The 17,256-nt window shown below is 43.0% G+C and overlaps 1 protein-coding gene across 1 annotated transcript in view; it reads right to left on the reverse strand.

Moving 5' to 3' along the window:
• DCBLD1 (discoidin, CUB and LCCL domain containing 1) overlaps window positions 1-10,048 on the reverse strand; it is a gene marked incomplete at both ends in the record, with an annotated part of 45,532 nt that extends 35,484 nt beyond the window's left edge. The window contains one exon of the mRNA XM_080615246.1: window positions 9,658-10,048. Within this exon, the coding sequence (XP_080471372.1) occupies window positions 9,658-10,048 (391 nt within the window). The remainder of the gene's footprint in view (window positions 1-9,657) is intronic.
• Window positions 10,049-17,256: the final 7,208 nt, after the last annotated feature.

A 17,256-nucleotide genomic window follows, 5' to 3' on the forward strand; every position in this document is an offset into this window, starting at 1 on the left:
GAAACTATCTTCAAATACTGAAAGAAACCACTGAAAATGAAGGCAAGTCTATAACCATTTGAAAAAACAGTGACCGCAGCCTTTCATGGCCTTTAAATTAGCATTAGTATTTTCTCCAGGGAGGAAGTTTCCCACTTAGCAGGAAAAATAAGCAGTGTGCAAACTTTTTCTTTGAATTACATTTTCATTTGCTTGACTCCATTAGGTTCCCAGGAAACATTCTAATCCCTGTTCTGCAGCAGTTCCTCAGGACACCCATTTTGCTGCCCAAGCTAATCAAGCAGCGGCTGGGAGGAGGGCCGACAGCAGGAAGGAAAGGTAAAGCAGCAGAAGAAACAAAGGAACACTGTGGAGTGCTGATTTCGTTGCCCAAATTATTTACTTATCAACTTCAAAGGGATGCAAAAGGAGAAGGAGGTCAAACAAACCACAGTGTGTTTTTCTCTCCTCTTCACAGACATTATTTACTGTAATGTCCCTCTTAAAGTAAGAAACAGAAAGCAGCAAATGATCTCCAATTGGTTCCGCAGCGGTTCCACAGATCACAGATTCCCACCCCCCTGCCGGTTAGGCTGTGTGCCTGCTGGGTGCCTGCTTTTCTCAGGGTGTCCGTGGCGGCCAACCTCCAGAGGCGCTCCACTGCAAACATGCAAGAAGTTATTTTGGTAACCACTTTGATCACCATCATCAAGTACAGAAAAAAGTCCCTGACAACCATTCCAAGTGTCTTATCTAGCAGAGCAGCTTACATCCAAACTCGGTTTTTTTAAAGTTGAAGAGTTGTTTTAGCCATTGCAGGCACATGACCTACATGGCAGTGGCTTTTGCAGGATTGCCACAACCAACCTGGGCAGCTTTTACTACCCCAGAAGCCTCTCACCTTTGCAGAAGTTTGCAAAGTCAAAAGCTTAGTAAGATCTGAGATTTCATTTATTTAGCTGCTAAAATGTCAAAAGAAAGCCAGAAACGACACACTGAAACTCTTCCAGTTTCACCGTGTCCGTAAAGACTCAATTCATTTTGCTGCTTAATCGAGTAACTTTCTGGAAAACAACCATCTCAGCTGCATATACATCTCAGGGACTTGTGTCAGGATGCAACCTAACACTACCTGGCTACATTTATGCATGAGACCTCAGTGACAAGACAATTCAGATTCCTGTAGAAATCACAGTTGCCAAAAGAAGAGAACTGGCAGCTACAGCCTGGTAGTCCCTTTCCCATGAATTATTTATGAGAACACAGGATTAAGAAGTTGCTGCATTCTGTAAAGAACAAGATCCTCCAACACGTAAGGGACAAGGTTTACACAAAAATGTAAATAGCATCATACAGTTTTCTTGCTTTGCTTCTATTAAATACACAAATAGTAGCAAACTAGGTTTGGCTTTGCTTTTCAGGATCACTATCTGGTTCCATCACAATCTGTGAAAGACAGACAGTACCGGAGTACATGTCAAAAATAAGTATGGTTTAGTCACTGGTTCCAGGACTTAGGCAGTATACCCAAATGTAGTCCTCCAGAGAAGCGAGCTTCAGCACTGGAATTTGCTTTTCACCACTCTAAATACAGCACTCTCAAGCTTGTGGGTGTGAGAAAACTTCTATGCCTTTTTAACTGCTGCAATGCTGCAACAAAAGAGATTTGTGATTTTCAGTTTATTTATTTATTTCCTGCATAGCTGCATTTAATAGTTGCCAATGCTTTTCTTTTATGGGGGCAGCATACTGCTGTGATTGACCACTTCAACATTTCGTTGGTCAGTGTGTTTCTGGAAACAGATGACAGCGGAGCCACACATGTATGGAAAACTCAGAGGAATCTTCAGTGTAAGGTCCCCTTTTTGCAAAAGGGAAGTTGATTTTTTGTTTTATAATAACTACCTGCCTACTAAGATACACATCCACATTATACACCTCAAATACAGAGAAGGCACTGAGCAGTTCATTCCCAAGCACTTGTAGCTGCATGCTCAGATGGAACCTTGAAGGACCGTAAATAAATGGGAAGATGGTCATGCCCCTCCATCAGTCACCCATGTAGACTATCTCAGGACCCTGCGTAGGTTTCCTGTGCTGTAAAGGCTAAGGGGAATAAATATCCCACAGAGAGAGTTTTCCCTATCCCTCTGCCCACAGCATTCCAGCAATGTGGCAGGGATGTGGGGCCACAGTCGGAGCTGGAGCCCCCTCCCACCCCATGCTGGGCTCCCACTGGGTTGGGGGGACACTGTGCCAGTAGGGCAGCTCCTCAGATTCTGCTGATCTGGGGCAAACATGCAGTTGGATTTTTATTAAGGGCCTTTCAGGCGAAGTAGGAAATGCTAATCTTAACTGAGAGACATATATATATGCAAATTGTTTGCTCTACTTTCTCCATCTGTTTTCTTCCCAGGTTTTTCTCTTCACTATGCTTTACTGGAGATTAACTTACAGTATATTGCACCAAATTTGGACTGTGTGGGAAACATATGCTGCAAGCTCAGGGCCAGACTCGAATATTGGGTTGCACAGGAATAGGAATATTCACAGTAGTGCTACGGACTGACAAACCCACAGGGACAGGAAATTCAGAGACACCAGGGTAAGGAGAGGCTGAAGCAGAGCTGTTCTAGTTACAGTAGCAGGTGGGAAGGCAAGATTTCAAAACAGCTTTAATCTGGGTAAGAGGAAATGGCTGAACATGATAGAATGAAATCACCACCCCCTTATTTTTTAATATGTAATTCCCTAGTTAGTGTGATACAAGTCAAGCAAGACTGACAGTTACCAATGACAAAAAGTGGTCTTTTTTTTCTTCAAATCAAACCCATCCCAGCTTACTTTGAAAAACCACACATTCACTTTTTTTGTCTGTATGCCTAGGTGGAATATGTGATCTGTTAGTAAGAAAGGACAATAGAAAACACACCACTCTTCTCAAAGCAAGTTACACAGATCCCTATTATCCCCAAGGTACAAATTAACAAATATCTCAAGAAAAAAATTAAGTGGTTTATGATGGAAACAATAATTGCCATTTATCAGCAAGACACAATTTTCTGGTTTGCCTTTTGACTCAGTCAACCCAACTTCTAGGCAACTAGCTGTTTCCTCCTTGGTTATTGCAATCTAACAAGTGGCTCCTTACAACTGCAGTAGAAATGAAAGCAAAAATTAACTAAGATGCAGCCAAAGAGCTACATCAGGCTTCTGACCTGGAGCACTGAACACGAGAGATGCCTTTTTTCAGTATTCTTGTGCAGCCAACCTCCTCGATACTCATCACCAAGACATTAACAAGAAAGGTAGGCTCAGAGACTCTGTAAACTCTGAATTTCTGCCATCACTCTGGTTCATGATGGTTACATATGGTTGCTGCGACAAATATTTGAAGTAGTAAAAAAAAGGAAAGCAGCCACACCATTACTATAGTGTTGGTTGTGGTGCTATGATCCATAGCTCCATTTCTGTGTCTTCTGTGACATGTTAATGAGACTGCATTAGGTATTTGCAAATAGATTTGAAAAAATAGGGCATGCCATCCTGCGTACACCACTTACACTGAAACTCCATAATTTCACTTCATTTGACTGGATTTTTTGATTAGCAGTAGTATTAAACAATCACATTCTCAAGTTTTGAAACAGGCTACAGCAAAAAGGTCTGAAGTTTTTAATTCATCTCAAGAGCGAATACCTCAGTGTAACTGCTCAATTTATCTGATACAATATTATTTTGCTTTCCCCAAAAAGAACACAGGGGCTGAATTTCATCTGAAAAATAGCAGATTCATTGTCAAAACACAAGCATTAGCACTGTTGAAAACCAGCATGTTCTCAATTACCCATTTTAAGGACCATGAGTTTAACTACGCCTCTTCTATCTGTGCCAAAATACTAATAGATCAGCAAGTGCTGACTCCTTCTTTGGTCTCAAAATGCTAACATGACCACCAAGTACTCCTTGCATGTGGCACAATACTTAATATTACAGCTTATCTACTGAAATTCTTTTTGAAAGCCTCCAGCTCTGTGGCTCCCAGGCATTTCAACTTCAATCACCCTGTATTGTGCTAACACAAGAAACATGGGATAATACAAACCCTTGGCTTTGAGAGCAAGCTAAGACAACAGGGAGCACAACAGCTCTGGTGTTAGCCACAGACCTTGCTGTCAAAGCCTCCCAGTGGACAGGGACGTGTGGGATGCTTGAATTTATTTTACAGATTAAAATATATTTACTCATATCTGGAGGACAAAATGGACTTTTTTTTATTATGAGCTCATTTTTGCAAATGAAGCATAGCTGACTATTAGGTCAAAGCAACCCAGCAACACAGACCTGGTGTGGCACCACAGTAAACACAAGTAATTTCAGGCAGAAGCCGCATGCCTCTCTTCTGTGCAGTCATTACAGCTGCAACAACAAGGCTCAGGCATATAACAAAGCCATTCTGTTCAGATGAGCAAAGAAATCCACCTATGTTTCCAGTGTTTTGAGGTCTCTCCTACTACACCATGAAGAAAAGTTTTGTTTGATTTCTAACAGGACACACAGGCCTTTGTATAGCATAAGGGATCACATCCAGAACTCCCCATGTGTTTTTGTAATTTGAAATAAACCAAACAAACACAATTTTTATTCAGTAGACATGAACATCTGGAAGATGACATCAACATGATTTCAATGTCAAAGCATTAGACTGAAATCCAATATTGTTGAACAACTTGGGGTGGTAGTGCCAGAAACCTGAACATCACAGATCAAAGCTGTGATGGAAACAAGGTTTCTGCAGCAGTTGAGGGAAGAAGCAACATTTTAGATCTTTACTAAATTCCTGATGAACATTATCATAATTACAGGAGCAGCCTGATGTGCTGCTGTACATCAATGTGTAATGCTAACTATCAAAACTAAGATCCTGGTCTTGTAAGAAGCCTTGGGTTTGGGTTTTTCACCTTGTTCTGCTCTACCCATTTATTCTCCTGTCCCTCTTCATGGCACTTGAAAACACCTTTATTGAAGATCTCTGGAGATTCGCAAAGAAAGCAGGACCTGGGCTCACTCCTCCTTCCCTCTGTCTATGTGAAAGAGCAGCATGGAGCTGCTGCACAGGTAGCTGCTGCCACGAGACACCAACCCCATCCCACAAGGGAACAGAAATAATAAGTAAGGTCGCACTGGGACTGGAAATCCTGCTCAGCGAGGATGAGAAAGTCCCACCACTGCCACACTAGGCCTTCACATCTTATAAGGAAACTCCTGAGAGGCAAGTCCTGTCTCTGTCAAAAAAGGAGACCGGGAGAGAGAGAACGAAAGACCAAAATGTTTCCTCCTCATAATACTCTCAGCTCCCGGGCTTAATTATACCGGATCAACAATCCCAACCATAACTACTGGCAGCCTCTCTATGTGCAAGCATCCAGCCAACCTCAAAAATGTAGCTTTAGTACTCACATAATTTTCACAGACAAAAATCAGTTTAATTAGTTCATAATTTATTCTGAAAGCAAAAATGAAGATATCTGTATACTCTTAAAACTAGTCAAACCACTATCCTTTTTTATTTAAACACCACTATTAGATTGTCCCAGTTTGAAGTTTCCTACTCCCAGTTGTAACACTAATTAAACCTTTTGGGGAAGTTGTGTGCTAATTCTTATGCATTGCTGTTAACATTTTTTATTGCAGATAGTTGGGAGTGAACACCATTCCACTGAACCCAGTCGGAAGAATTTTATTTTGATTTTGTCTGGCTTGTTTTGTTCTTAGCAGATGGTGCAAACCCATGTGTTGATGACTACGTGCCACAGGAGAGCATCTGATACGATACAGCTGGCCCCAAACTACAGCAATGTCTATACTGAGGACTTCAGTGCCCGCCACCACTTAGGACCACAGTTCTTGGTGTGGTGTGTTAGCTCAGATGGGCTTTCAAAACTATATTACTTTGGTATCTAAAGAAGTGCCTTTAAGAAGGTACTTAGGCATCTCTAAGGAGCACAAGCATCCTCCAAGTCGAGTTTTCAAATTAGTTTTTACTGTGCTATGCATGTATCTCAAGTGGACTAAGGGTGACACAGGTTTGATAAATATAAATGAATGAGTTTTGAATATGCAAATCAGCAAATGATTTGCATTAAATATGATTCAACAGCCACGCATCTTACTTGCGTGTGCAGGTAACAACTTTCCCAAGGCCTTTTTTTGATCCCTCCAGTATCAATGAGACTCCCAGTGGCCTCCCTGTCTCTGATTTCATTTGAAACACGTCCCCTGATAACCTAAAGAGAAGTACATATAAAGAGCTTAGAGCTATTTATAGCAAAGTCTGTATGACTGAAAACATTGCAGTGTTCATGTGGTGGGCACATGCCTTGCTTATGAACTGCAACTGGAAAACTGTTGCCTCCGTCTTTAGTGATTCTAGTCAGCATTCACAAGGCAGGAGAGATGGAGCCAAGGAAGGAAGCAGACATAAGGACAAAATGCAAACAAACTGAAAATTTACCAATCACTTATATTCAGAAACTGGAGGGGTGGGGGGGATACAAGAAAGACTCATCTCTATCTGCATTTCAAACTGCTGGAAATGGGCATTCAAAGTGGATCAGCATCATCATACCAATATTCTTTGGTATGGGTTTTGCATGAGCCCCTGAGAACAGGCATAATCTCTCATGATTACTGCATATGCTGTTGGCACACTAAACAGCAGCCTTGCCTCAACATATTTAAAAGTCTAACGCTCATCAACTCTTCCAACTGGTCATTGGGCATAACAGTGAACAGACCCACGAATATAGCCAGCAAAGTTCATGTTCGGATGCTGATCTGCAAATCCCATGTGAACTTGTTTCATTGCTGCACTTTATTTGAAGCAAAAATAAATGACTTACAGCAAGAGTAGTGGCTTAAAAGTAGAGTAAAATCCTCATTGCTTTTATATCTTCCTACAAACAACCAACCCTCAAGTCAGTTTTAAGTCTTGCTGGCCAGAAACGTAATAGAACATAACTCAAAACTCTGAGAAGAAAGACTTGGATTCAATTCTGATTTCTGCTGCCCACAATTACACGGTTCAAGGTCTTGCTCAATGAGACCAGAGGATGAAATAGGGATTGGCAAAAGTCAAAGATAATGTGTCCAGGTTTGCCTGCGTTCTCCCTGAGGTTTGAACAGCTGAAAAGAGATTGTGAGAAGAGATACCAGGTCAGGCACGGCTGGGTGAGGTTGGCAGACGGGGAACAAGTTATATTTTGTAGTTGTCAGCAAAGAGCTGGCAACTGAAACCACAAGAGAAGTTAAGATCAGCATACGGCACAATAAAAATGGAAAATAAGAACCTTTCATTATAAATCCCAAAGCTATTTATTACTCATGGACAGTCATAGATATGATGTGTTCCCAGGTGAGACCTACTAAGCCTATAAACATGTTTTAATTAAAATCAGTTCCCTAAATGCTCAGCCCTTTCTATCATTATTCTATGAACAACAAAATTCCATGTTTCATAGATGTTCTCTGACAACACACACTTAACATGCTCAAGAGCAGCGAAAGAGCTGCCACCTGAGCTCTGCCCAGTCACACTCAGATATGAGCCACGCTATGAAGTAACTAAGCCATAGTGAAAAAGGGGGCCTTTCCTTAGTTTAAATCTTAAGTAAGTGAACAGAAGCTGTAACAGCAGTTTCATCCTTGTTCTATAGCATCTCCCAGGAATAACCAAAGAGGAAGGTAAGCTGATCATGAAAAAAAAAAAAATAGGCTGTGCAGCCAACTCATAAGCAGCCAGAAAAATGTACTACTTTACTTCTAAAAATGGGTATTTTAAAATCAATATATTTAAACCAGCACATCTTTGAACCAGCTGGTGGGAGACACCAGTGGTGACAAGATACAGAATTAGCTGAAACTTGAGCCTGGTTCACTCTGGCACTTCTCGTGCTCCATTACAACTTCTACATCAAGTCAAGAAGCTTGTGTAACAGGAAGTTTGTATCCACTTACTCTTATCTCCTCCACTGGTGTGACTTCAGAACACTTAGCCCCTAAGTGGGTATTTCTATAGGGTAATGGAAGTAAACAAATAGAATAACTGCCCCCTGAGGAGAAAGGAAAGACAGGAGTCAAAATCTCTTCTGCTTTCTGGACACTGGACAGACTATCTTGTAAATCCAAGTTTGGTTCAAAGAGAACCAAAGAGAACCAACTTATTATATTACTTGTATTTCCATGTTGTTGGCTTAATAGCAGAAACATTTTTAACATGAATACTACATAAGTGCTTTTACTAATTAATTTAGGAGTGGGATTCATACTTATTGCTGAGCATCACTGTCTGCATTAACCTCCCTCCCCCAAAATCCCAGCAAACTTACTATTTCTAACCGACTTTCCAAATTACTTTCTCCTTTATGTCATCACACACGAGACAAACCTTGTGAAAAAGGAAATTAACAAAAATAACCTCCAAAACACTGATGAAAAGAGGGGACTGAGGACATATTTTTAATTTGGTACATCTGTGGTTCGTGGAGCGTATCAAGTTGGAGTCTCAAAATGAGGAAACATATTGAGGACAGAATAGCAAAGCTGGCATATAGCTGGCAAGTGGAAAGGCGACACAACTCATACCAAGTTCTCCCTTCTGTGGAGATCTGTATCTGAAAGCTCCATTAATAGGAAGTTATGGGAAAAACAGGCATAAATCAGCCAAACAAAGTACTTTGTATCACTGCCTGGATGCAATGCTAATGCACAGCACTTGGCTTCTGGAATTTGCAGCCAAGTTGGAACATTAATATGGGGACTATTTGCCTGAATGTGTTGTCAAAATCATTATGATGCTTAATTTCCAGTGTTAAGTATTTTACCAGTTGCTGGTGAACACTTTTAAAATAGATGCATCAGGCCATGCAATGCTACAGCCAAAAGGTTGCAGCTCCTCAGCAGGAGGTCAGCTGCGCTTGTAATTTACACAGGAAGCTTAACCGTGAGCCGCATAGAAACATAGGATAAAGAGAATATTACCTGGGCCCTAATTTTAGCAAATTGCAGTATCGCAAAAGGTCTTGCAACATCCACCCTCTTGAGATTCCCACGAAACTTTGTCCAGGCACAAGTAAGGGCATTTCTCCCTCTCCGCGACGCAGAGGGAGAGCGGACCTGCCTGGACGCAGCTGTGGGACAGGGGCTGCCAGCTCCGGCTCTGGGGCAGCGGAGGTGCTGCCGGTGGCCAAGCGCGGCCGCCGTTCCCGAGTCGCCCGCCGGGGCTGCCGAGGCGCGGCCGGAGCCGGCCCCCAGGTGGCCACGGGACCGGCCGGAGCCGCTGCCCGCCTCCCGCCTGCAACTTGCCGGAGACTTTTCCTCCACTCATTTGATTTTAAAACGAAAGATTCCTAATTAATGAAAGATCATGAAAGCCATGGTGTACATTTACCGTAAGGCCGGTTAACACTTTAATCTCGCAGCTACTCAGACGCGGGGATAAACCCAGCGAAGATTAACCAGGTCAACTATATGCAGTTCCGAGAGCCGCTCAGGCTACGCTCCCGGAAAGCGACGAGGCGAGAACGGGGACACCCCCTCCCATTACCCCGCCGTTCGCCCCGGCGCAGGGCTGCCCCTGGGGCCGTGCACGCCGGACCCCCGCCCGCTCCCCGCACTCACCCAGCTTCTCCGCCCGCAGCCACAGCGGGGCCGAGGCTCCGAGCAGCAGAGAGAGCAGCAGCGAGGGGGCGGCCCGCGCCCCCCCGGCGGGGCCCATGGCTCCAGCTCTCGGCGGGGCGCGCAAGGCGCAACTTCCCCACTTCCCTCCTGCTCCTTTCTCTTCCTCTCCTCCTCCTGCCCGGGGCGGCTCCAGCGGAGAGGGGCAACTGCCCCCCAGCATCCTTGTCCCCCGCAGGTATTTCTGCGGCGGTGGAAAAGGGGCCGAGCGAGGCTCCCTCTGCCCCGCGCCCCGCCGGTGGCTGGGCTGCAGCACCGCCACCTCCCGCCTCCCCAGCCCCGAGCTGGGGGTGGAGAAAGGAAGCGGGAGAAAGGGAAGCGCCACTATTCCCATTGGGCTGCAGTGCAGGGTATCTCCTCCTCCTGCTGTGGACCGAGGGGCTGGCTCGGTCCCTCTCCCCTCCCCTCTACTCCGCTCTCCGGGTGCTGCTTCTCCCACCCAAGGCTGCACCGGGGCTGGGGGGGGTCCCCACGGTTGGGGGGAGGGGTTCCGCAAACCCTCGCACAGCCCCAAGCATCGCTTATGTACACGTACATACAGATACGTATTTTTAAGCAGGCAGGATTATGCGGGCAGGCTGATTCCCTGGCGGTGCTACCGCTGCCACAGCGAGAAGGGGCGCGGTGGGGACACGAGTGGGGCCGGAGGGAGCTCCGGGCCCTGCGGCAGAGCCGGGATCGTTCTGGGGCTCCCCGAGCCTACACCCGGCTCCTGGGGCGGCACCTCCACGCAGGGCTGCAACACGTGTGTTCAACGTGTGCGAGCTGCTTCTGTGAGCTAAAGTTCTGGGCTGAATTTATTCTGAGTCTTTTAAAGGATGCTGCTGGCAGCTCTGTCCTGACGGGACGGGCTCAGCTGCCCCGCTCTGGAGAAGACCTGTGGCACGGGGAGGGGCGCAGGTGCATGGCAAGGAAGTGGCTGCAGTGCCAGCAGCCGCAGGAGACTCACATGAAACAGGCCCCAGCGGCTGGCCTTTTAAAAGTGTGCCGGAGAGTTCAGAGTAGCCCGTCTGACTGTACAGAGGCGGCTGGGTTCACATCGCTGGCAGGTCAGAAACACTGCGCTGCTGTGCTAAACTGAAGTGTGTAAAATCTTGCATGCCCTAGAGACAACTGATAATTGTAAGATTTCGTTACATTTTAGGAGTCAAGTTTAGTAAACCTTTATTCTAATTGAGCTCTTGTTTTGCAAGTGTTAATCTCTGGGTTTTAACTTTTCAGACACCATATGTGATCAGACATATTTTTCATCGTCTACCCGGTACATTATATTCTTGCTATGTGTATTTAACACAGGTTTCTAGTACTTGATACTTACCTCTTCTTTGCAAAGGAGAGTTTGAAATCTAGACTAAAATGTTAGATGTGGTGTAAATCAAAGAGAGAGATTGTCGCTGCAGCAGTTTAGCACTCTGGTTAATCCTCACTGGACCTTGTCAGCAAATGCCACCAACCTTCTGGCTAAAGGAGGTTGTGATGGGTCACTCGATTCAAGACTGTGAAGGCTCAGAGACTTTCAAAGAGGGGTATGTCCATGTGAATAAAAGTGGCCTGTTCCCCTATTTGTCTTACAGATTGTCAGGAAGAAATCCATACAAATGTGGATGATTATGAAGGGGAAGGGATGAGAAAGTCAAACTCTGCCACAGCATTTCAAGACAGGATTTAAAAAGAACACAGAGTTGATGAAAATATTGTGGTTATAGGAATAGGTTATAGATTTTTATCAGTCTCAGTGGGCAATCAAAACCAGTCAGTCATACACAGGTTGACACTGGGAATTGTACTGATTTGCATGTCATCAGCAGAGATTTAGAATATATTCTTTAATAATAGGGGCGGGCTTTAGTTCTGTTTGTTAAGGGTTGTCAAAAATATTGGCAGAAAAGTCCTGCAAGTCAACCTCGAGTAACCTTACAGAGGCAATGGTGCGATACACTGGGCCTGGCAATCTTGAGCAAGTTAATACGCAAAAACCTCTGCTTGCAGATAATGTTGCTAGAGATGAGCTGTCGGTAGAACTTAGGTGGTTGGTAATTGGTACAAGCAAGTTAGCAGCAAAGCCAGAAGGGGTTTTGGCTGTCACACGCCTTTAGGAAGCTCATAAGGAGGAGGAAGGTGGGTTGGCTGAGACTGGGAAAGGAAGCTTTCTCCTTCTGGGCGTTGGAGGCTTTGCAGTGCCCTCTGGGACAGATAGTTAGAGAATACTTCCCTCCACAGTTATTTTTGTTACAGCGATTTGTAGTGAAATGAAAAGTCATGCCCTTGAGACTAGAGCTGTAAAGTATCTGGGAGCAGTAGTTGTTTTCCTTTCATGACTGGTGAAGCAGTTTACTGTACAGGAGAGCACTGGTGGAAGGAAGGGCAGGCACGCTGCCTTTTCAATCTTCTCACCACTGGGCTCAGCAGGAGCTGGTTGCTTGTCCAAGGCCACATGTTTCCCATTGCAAATGTGTATGATGCTCAGGTGGAAACTCTGTAGTAGGTGTTGGAGCACTGCTTTCCTATTGACTGAGGTAGGATAATGAATAACACAATCAGTGCAGTAGCTTCTATATTATTTATTTTTGTATTAAATTCACATTACTTTAACCATGCCCTCTCCTTGTCAGTTTGGAATATGCTGTAGGCAAGGAACTTACTGTCAGCTTCCAAAATTAAATAATCTTTAAGATGAATGGAGTAGTCTGTAGCTCTCAAAGCTGTTATTTGAGGACTTGTATAACCCCTGTCACGTTGCTACATTTGTTCATGTGTACTTTTCCAAATTTCTTTTTGTAAGGAGGAGAATTAAAACCAGCTTTTAGATAAATACAGTTTTAAAGGCAAAGACTTTGAGCCAAGGCAGAAGATTAATTCTGAAAGAAAGCATACATTGAGCCTGACTAATAACTTGTGGGGATGTCGCACAATGAGAGCTTCACAACATGAAAACTCCCTGGCAGACCACTTCTGACAGCTTAATACAGCTGATTTTGGTCACTGACTTAATTTGGAAGAGACAGGATTCGCCCAAGGACGTAGACAGGCTACTTTTGAGCATGAGCATATGCCCTTGTACAGTTAGTTTTCCAAGCATACAGATTAGGAGTATTTCATGTGTTTAATGCAAACGTATTTAACTGAGTTACCTACAACTAGATAATGTACTTCATCTAATATTCATTATATGGATACCTTTACTGCACAGCCACCTGCAAATTAGAAACTAGGTTTTTACTCCATGTGTGTCTATCTGGCCTCAGGATTAACAGCAAGACAGGATGTCAGGACAAAGTCAGCTCAAAACATTTTAGAAGGTGGTTGGTCAGTATGATGGGGACATACCTAGGTTTCATTTGTAGGCCTGTACAGTCAAAAGCTTGATGGATTTACATTCTTACCTATACTTGTTACATACTTTTATATACTGAGAATCCTTGTGTGCTTTGTGTGATATTGAGCTGGTAGTTTGTCTGGGGCAGAGGAGGAAGGAAAAACACATTGAACAGTTTACCTAAGCTTATCTTGCAAGTTTGACACTGTATACATACTTTCTTTCAAAAGCATCTTGTTTCATACATGTTCTAGGGGAAAAAAAAAAAAAAAGCCAAAAAGCTTATTTGTCCAAAGAGGTTTAAACTTCATCTTACTGCAGCAGTCTTGCTTTTGTGCAGCTGACAGGAAAGTTCCTGTTTCATAAGCTGTAAGGACTTTCTTTGCTGACCGTGTAAAAGACAGAGGAGGAATTGGAAGGCACAATGAGGTAGAGAGGACCTGAGTTTACGAATTATGAAGCAAAAGAACAATTCTAGACATTGAAAGGTATGTTAATCTCGTCGTTTAGCAGGAGAATAGTTTGCAGATTGAGAGGCCTTCTAACAGCCTTTATACATGGGCCAGGTTTTGCATTGTCACTGGTGCAAAGCAAATAGTATGATGGATTTACAGGATAAAGCTGAGAACAAAATGCTCTGGTTGCTGATCTCTGTGTATTCAGGTATTGCATTCTGCCAGCAGTGTGTATGGTGGTTCTATTGAAAGAAAAAATGAATCAGAAAATACTATAAAATAAAAGCCTGAGATGTGTCTAGATTCAACATTTGTATATGACATGAGCCCTCCTTGTTAAACAGCAAAGTCAGTGCTGCTGCAAGGCTGTGGCATGGCAAGTTCCTTGAGACACACTTGTATATTTATTTAATGGATGTGGTATACTGTGCAGTATTTATATTACTGGAAGGTTAAGACCATGCCCATGGAGCAGCAAAAGCATTTCAACCAGTGTAACACTACCCTGTCTTTAAGTCTGCACACCATTAAACCAGCTGGAGATGGACTGACCCCTAGGATTCCTTTGGGCTTCTCGATATTCACCTAACTACTGCTGCAAAAACGATCTCCATTTTTAACAAGTTGTGGGACTGGGCTGTCCTTGTCAGAGCCAGCTTTGGTTTTGGTGAGTCTCACATTAGCAACCTCCACCCATGCTTACTGGAAGCATCCCTGCTGAGGTGTGGAAGTGCACAGGAGTGAAGCAGTTAGTGAAATAACATTTCCACTTTTACAGTAGTTCTGAGCAAGTGACTAAGAGGATACACAATGACCGAGCGATTTGTTACTTTAGCGGAAACATGAGGCAAAAATCAGGCAGAAAGAAAACTTCAGATAGAAGAAACAGGTTAACTTGTACTGGCACAGGTTGCTGGCCACACCCGCATGGATGGGTTGGAACCATAATACTGGCATTATGCAATTACACTGCTAGGAAAAATCCCCATAGGGGAGAGACCATAAATATTCTTAGACCTTAAGAACATGGAAGGAGAAATTGTGGGCAATAAATTTGGGTAATAATCTTTGGGAGTGAAAGCCCAACTGCATCATGCTTTGAGACTTTTGTCTTTTATTTTCAGCAGCAGCACACAATGATGGGTCTTGTCTGGGTGGGAGCAGCAGCAGGGCCCTTACCAGCACTGGCAGGAGATGCCTATGGGGTAATTGAAGGCAGCCTCATTCACTACAACAGCAGCAGTTGGGTGTAACTCTAATGAGAGCCATACAGGGGATGAATATGCACTTTTCATCACTTTAATTACTGTAACCTATCCAATCATGTCACCTATTATGATGTAATTATGAGCTCAAGCTGAAGACTAATTGTTTGTCCCACTGTCACATATTTTGCAGTTTCTCGCAGCTGCTTGGTAGTCTTTGGTCATAATTTTACTCACTTTCAAGCAAAATGAAATAAAGTTGCTAATCATCCAGATTTTGAAGACAATCACCCAGACGTGCCATGCTGCTGTCTTCAATTCTGTCAAGAAATATGGGGCAAAATGTTCCTTTTCATTTAAACATATTGTTTTAGGGTTGCCTTGAAAAATATTATGATCTAGAGATTCATGACACTCTTTGTCAAAACAAAGCCTACTATTTTATAACTTACTAGTTGGCAGCGTGCTTGATCAATTTATCAGTGACAAAGCTCTCGTTTTTTTTATAGGTGTTTTAAAGAGTTTTCCTGCTTCTGTAAGGTATTAACCCTCATACATTTAAAAAGTAATAACTTATTAATACATAGGTAATAAGTGATTTTTAACTGTAGCATGTGGGGTTTTTTGTTTGGGTTTTGCTTGGGTTTTTTGGCTTTTTTTTTTTGAAGGGAAATTCGCAGCTGAATTTGCACAGTCTGCATTTTTTTCCATGAGAAACAAGTAGTCTTAATCATTTACTCATGTTTATGAGGCTGCATCCAAGTAGGAGCTAAGAAATTACTTGTGCAAAATATGAAGCAATCCCATGGTCACTTCCAGGAATAACCAATTATGTTTGACTCACATGCCTTTTTAATAAAGACAGCAATTGGTCTAGTTATATTCTTCCAAAGAATGTGTGGAGTATTGGAAGGCGACTGCAAGCAAGCAGAGTTTTATGATTTCTAATGTAGTGAGTGTGGCACTTATTCTCTTGTACAGTAGAGAGGGCAGTTTACGTAGTATTTTATTGATCACTGTACCCCTGGCTATATGAGTAAAAGCTTAGAGAGCTGAAAGGAAATAAAAGTATGAGCTCAGTGACTGCTTGATGTAACAGAAATCATCCAGTTTACCCCAGATCTAGTCCTTCCTAATTTCAAGTGTTCATGCTATGGTCCAGTTTTCTTACAGGGTGCGATATGAACTCAGGGGTTGAAAAGCAAGTCCAGAGATGGTCTTCTTTCCCTTCAGTTGATTTCTTCGAAGAGAGAGGGATGGGAATCATGCTTAATAATTCAGTAGTGGTGTGTGGGACTGTGCTCCCTTCCCTCTCCCTGTGGCCACTTTGGGCCCTATGGAAGTCTGCACTCCTTGTGAGCTCACAGAAGTAAGCCAGTTATGTATAGTGGAAGCACGGCTCATAAATCTGCAATAATCATTATGTACAGAGAAAAAGCTTCTTGTGCAACTTTTCCACATAGCATCAGAGCATTGCACCAATGAACTACAAGGTCAAATTCCTGTAATTCATAACTGTCACAGCTGCGGATTACAACTGTATATATAGTTTAAGGGTTCACTGTCAATTGCTTTTAATAAGGCTACTTATTAAATGTAAAAAAATGATCAAATGTTATCTGTCTTTGTAAAGACCTTTGTCCATTTTTAATATTAATTTCAAAAAAATAGGTGCTTAATTTTAAAATTTTTCTCATATTTTAATTACAGTATTCAATGTGGTATTGTGCTTGTTTATGAAATTCAGAAAAATTGTAGACTATCTTAGGTTCCTTGTCAAAGGTAACTGGAGAACAGAAAGCAAACGAGGCAGGCTGGTGAACACTAAAATCAGTTTTAAATATTCATTCCTCATAAAATAACAAATGATCAATAAATGAGATTTTTTTTTTATCATGTGAAGTTAGTGGACAGTATCATTTCTCAAATATTCCTCCTGGAAGTAAGAACTTTTGGCATCCTTCTGTCTACTTTTTTTCATTAAAGGTATTGTATTCTTAGTTATGCTATACATGCATACTCATGGTTGGTTTTGGCCCCAGGGTTCACAAATGGTCCTAAATGCCTTTTCTGAAATGTGACCTAGGTAGATGAGACCTAGTTAAGTCTGCCTCCTAGACTTTAATTCACCCTGTATTTTAATTGTTTGCTCTATATCCAGTCCACCAAAATCCCAAAATCAGATGTGATTTGCCCTTCTTCCCTTGAGCACGGTGGTGTTTTTGGTGCAGGGTGGCAGGGGTGGGCTGACTGCCTATGTGGATTCAGTCCAGGAATGCACCTCCCGTGGGCTGCTCACCTGTGTTGATGACAGATATTAGGGCCAGGGCCAGGCTTTCACTGGGTGAGCAGCTCTTCTGCCTAATCTTCATTTCTAGCTCTTTGCTGCCTGGGCATGTTTAGTTACCACTCTAAAAGCTCTGCAGTAGGTGTGTTTTCTTACCTGTTTCATACACATTTGTCCATAGCAACTTAATAGGTTTGAGTGAACCCATCATCGCTTCATCTGAAGACACTCCTCCAGTGGACGAACAGCACTGAGCCTCTAGGAACAAGAAAATCTTCA

This window comes from Psittacula echo (assembly GCF_963264785.1).
Source record: "Psittacula echo genome assembly, chromosome: 4".
Classification (NCBI taxonomy): domain Eukaryota; kingdom Metazoa; phylum Chordata; class Aves; order Psittaciformes; family Psittacidae; genus Psittacula; species Psittacula echo.